Source organism: Mandrillus leucophaeus, unplaced genomic scaffold (assembly GCF_000951045.1).
Source record: "Mandrillus leucophaeus isolate KB7577 unplaced genomic scaffold, Mleu.le_1.0 Scaffold3, whole genome shotgun sequence".
In the NCBI taxonomy this organism is placed as follows: Eukaryota; Metazoa; Chordata; class Mammalia; order Primates; family Cercopithecidae; genus Mandrillus; species Mandrillus leucophaeus.
Window position 1 is genome coordinate 11,518,994 of NW_012103142.1, and position 4,483 is coordinate 11,523,476.

General features: G+C 47.8%; 1 protein-coding gene across 2 annotated transcripts in view; it reads right to left on the reverse strand.

Annotated features, from left to right (window-relative positions):
- Nucleotides 1–1,870: 1,870 nt before the first annotated feature.
- Nucleotides 1,871–4,483, reverse strand: part of GTPBP2 (GTP binding protein 2) — an 8,900-nt gene continuing 6,287 nt past the window's right edge. For both annotated transcript variants that reach the window (XM_011986797.1, XM_011986798.1), the window contains exons 10-12: nucleotides 4,018–4,189; nucleotides 3,388–3,552; nucleotides 1,871–3,175 (exon numbers count right to left, since the gene is read on the reverse strand). In XM_011986797.1, coding sequence (XP_011842187.1) covers nucleotides 2,999–3,175; nucleotides 3,388–3,552; nucleotides 4,018–4,189 — 514 coding nt within the window. In that variant the 3' untranslated portion in view covers nucleotides 1,871–2,998. The remainder of the gene's footprint in view (nucleotides 3,176–3,387; nucleotides 3,553–4,017; nucleotides 4,190–4,483) is intronic.

Below are 4,483 nucleotides of genomic sequence, written 5' to 3' on the forward strand. Positions count from 1 at the left end.
TGGGATTACAGGCTTGAGCCACCGCGCCCGGCCACTTCTACTTTTTTTATGTGATGGAGTTTCCCTCGTCGCCCAGGCTGGAATGCAATGGCATAATCTCAGCTCACTGCAACCTCCGCCTCCCAGGTTCAAGCGATTCTCCTGCATCAGCCTCCTGAGTAGCTGGGATTACAGGCATGCATCATTACACCTGGCCAATTTTTGTATTTTTAGTAGAGATGGGGTTTCGCCATGTTGGCCAGGCTGGTTTTGAACTCTGGATCTTAAGTGATCCACCTGCCTTGGCCTCCCAAAGTGCTGGGATTATAGGTGTGAGCTACCGGGCCGGCCTCAACTTCTTTTTATCTTATTTATAAATTGGGAGGGGGGGTTCTATATTTAGTTTGAAGAGATGAGGAAGATTTGAAAACCACTAGATCTACCAGGAATTTTTTTCTTCAAAAATATTTTCTGCTTTTATGATACTTGAATATCTAATAAAAGACAATATTTAGCCAGTCACGGCAGCTCACGCCTGTAATCCTAACACTTTGGGAGGCTGAGGTGGGTGGACTACTGGAACCCTGGAGTTCAAGACTGGCCAAAGCAACATGGCAAAACAAGTCTTTACAAAAAATACAAAGACGGTGGTTTATGCCTGTAGTCCTAGCTACTCAGGAGGCTGAGATGGGAGGATCACCTATCTGGGAGTTCGAGGCTGCAATAAGCCATGATTGTGCCACGATTGTGCCACTGCACTCCAGCCTGGGTGACCATCTGAGACCCTGTCTCAAAAAAAAAAAAAAAAAAAGACTACATTCACTGTATACATGGCCTTTTCCCCCTAACTAGATATGTACCTTAAAGGCAAGGATTCTTCATAGTGCTTTGCCCATAATAGGCGCTGATATTCATTGGATGAATGTATATAGTGAAGAATTTTAGATCTGATTACCACAATTGGGACCATAAACATGTATAAACTCCTTGGGAGTCTGCTTTATATACTTTTTATCCCCCTAAATGTTTCATTAATGTTGCAGAGAGGCTCACTGGTTTCTGGAGGTGTCTTATTAAGTATTGAAATATGATTTTCTAAAATTTCCTTTATAATACAGGCAAAAGATAAGTAAACTGTAGACAAAGCTTTCATCTCTATCAGCAGCTATACAGAGGAAGTAAACAGCTTAGCCCCTAATACAGGAGGAAGTTGTTCAACTACAGGCTTCTTAGTAGCAAGTTAAACCAGTTATATTTTGTAAAACTGAGCCTGAGTGGTAGGGAAGCTATCACTTTAATACTCTAGAGGCAGAATGCCACATAGGACTTTGGGTCACATACTTCTTTTCCAGGGTCTCCTCAAAATGCAGTTTCTATTTACAGTTGACTTTGGCCCCTCTTTACCCATAAAATGTCAAAATCAAGTAGTCTGAACATGGAAACAGGAACAGGGACTAAGGTTTGGTCAAGTGGCCCTCATTGTTCCAAGAGTAATTTAGGCTACATAAACTTGGAAAGTATAGGAACAGATTACCTTTTGTCTCTAAATTCTACTCTAAGTAGCTGGCACTGTATCTCTGACAGGGCACAGAAGTGGGCTCCTTACTATTCTGACCATCATCAAGTGGCCAACTCTTCAAATACACGGTAGCTATCTATTTCACGTGAAAGGCCTCAGTACTCTGCTCACTTGAACTACAGAAAACAGGCCACAATACTTGGTTACAATACTGGAACTCTGAACCTATGTGAAGGAGAGAAAAAGAATGGTGAATGAGATACCAGCTGGGTTCTTTCCACATTCAGGGCTCAGCAATGTTGGGGTTTCACTTGTCTCTAATCCTGGAGAGGTATCTAGCCTTGGAAGGAAGCTGAGCCTGTAGCTAACGCATAAGCACACTGTATTCAATAAAACATTTTTATTCTGTACAATATATATGTGTATTTAAATATATATACATATGTGTGTATATATATATATATATGCGCAGAGAAACCTCAGCCAACAAATCCCTGAGTCCATGGGAACCCAGGACACTAACAAAGGGAAAGGAGAGTCCATGCCTAAAGAGTAGGAAATATGGCAACATCTTTCCCTTTCCTCCTGGTTCCCTGCAACAGAGGGAAGGGAACAGTCACTACAGATTACTAAAACAAGAGGGTTTAGGTGGGGCAGGAAGGTGGGGTGAGAGTGGTAGGATGGGGAACTCAGATACCACCAGTCTGGGAAAGTAAAACATTTGATCCAGCATGAAAGCCAACATGACCACAGAGGAAAAGGACCAGACTGATGGGCATGCAGCTGGCCTTTGGTATATGCCAAGCCTTTGCTTGGTAGCCCCACGCCTGGGCCAGCACAACAAATAGCACCTGTGGGGCCTATGAGCCGGGAGAGGGTGAGGGAGATAGGGACTGGGGAAATGGCCCTTGAGTGAAAGGGAGATAAAGCTGAGGAAGAGGCCTCAGGCCTCAGCACAGGGTGGGAACACTACCATTCACTGTCCCTGTGCCATTTCTTCAGACTCTGAGCCACCACCACCAGATGGCCAAGAGCAGATAACCTTTTGTCCACAGCCAGGTAGAGATGGGCAACTTACATGGCCTTGAGAAGAGGTATAGAAAAAGGAGTGCTTTTGAGGGCCACCCCGTTGTGACAATTCCTGAAGTGCAGAGACCACACCAGCAAAACATGCCCAGTCTTAGCAGTGGGGCCGAGGAATTGATGAGTGGATGTAGTCAGCTCCAGCAGACAGGCCACAGGGTTGCCAGGTTTGATGAGCCAACCAGGTGAGCACACAGCTTCTGAGCACTGCCCTGAATCCTGTCTTCTCCCTCAGGACTGCCCTTTCCTGGCCACACCAAGTTTGGCACCTCTCCAGAAAGTTGGCAGGGAGCAAGTGGCAGCACCCCTCTCTCCCTAGCCTATTAACACACAGAGCCGCCAATGGCGGGGCAGCATGGCCGGAAGTCACCTTATATATTGTAGGGACAGCAATAGAACTGTCCCTGCCTGAAGGATTCAAAAGCCCATGTTGGCCTGGGCTTCTCCTGCAGTAATGGCTTGTACATCAGTGACATGGCCGATGCCCTTGGTGACACCCTCCCGGAACAGCAGTTTGGCGCCCACCTTCAGGTACTCTGGGTGCTTCAGGAAGCGGAAACGTACCACTGCCTTCTCGCCTGTCCGCAGTTTGTCCTGCAGCAGATAAGTGGTCACTCCCCTGGCCAGTGCCTTCTGTCCCATTCTATGCCAGCTGTGGCTCTCCACCCTCCAGAGGCCTATCAGGCCGCTACCCACCCTAAGTGGGGTTTTATTCCCATTGTGGGATCAAGGAGTTCTCTGCCAGTCTGGGGCAGGCCTCCCTCTTTTCTGACCTCTGGAGAAATGGAAGGCCAGGTCCCTCTCACCTTGGCATGGATCTTTTCCACCACTGCCGTCTGACGTACGTTGCCCACGTGTACTGTCACCTGGAATCCTCGTCGGAAGGTGGTGGCATGGAACAGTAAGACGATCTCTGCCTCAAACACCGAGCAGATGGTAGGATTCATCTCCGGGCTCACCATCACCATGCCCTGGGGAGGAACAGACCCCAGGCCCAGGAAGGGCAGCTCTAACATCAGACTCTCCCTACCCAGCCATCCCACACCCTTTATAGCTCCTGAATTTCCTCTTTCTCTACACAACTCTAAACACCTCGACTTCAAAAGACAATAATCAAAACTCTCAGAGGGAATGAGTCTTTACCCACCTCCTACGTCCTCTAGCCCATCTAACGCTTTGCATTTTTAGGGTCCTGAACGCTAAAAATAGTGTGCACTAAAAATAGTGTAACATAGTGATTCATATTTAGTGATCTGCACTTCATGAGTATGCTAAGCTGTTTTTATAGTCTCTGTAGCTAGACCAGAAGCTTCTTGGGTCAGAGAGTGTGTTTTCTCTGAGTTTCTCTGAAGCACCTTAGGTAGGTGCTCATTCAGTAGCCAGTCTCCTAGGCACTTCTCTTAGTGTTCCCTCCCCAACCCATGCACCCACCTCACCTTGCGAAGCAGGGCACGGTCAAAGTCCCCAAGCGCCAATGTAGCAGCCTGACCAGCTCGCAGCACACGACAGGCAGAGCGGTTGCGCTGGATGCTGCATACTCTCAGTTCCAGGAAGCAGCCATCATCCGTGGGGCCCACCACCAGCTGGTCCCCCTCACGGCAAATCCCACTGCAGCCCAGAGGGCAGGTGGCACAGTGTCAGCCAAGGTCCCCATACCTACTTCTCTATTAGGATCACCCAGAGCATTCCTTCCCTTCTAGGGTTGAGTCCCTCAAGTGGGGAAGAAGAACCCTAAATTCTGACTTGGATGTAGGGGGGAATCACTGCCAGAGTTCAGAATCAGAAAACTAATTTCAAAAAACGCCAGCAGTGATGGCGGACAGGGAAGCACTTGGGGGTTTAACACTGAACACCTAACCCCTGAAGGAGCAAGTTATCCCCTTGAGTTTCATTCTCTGCTTT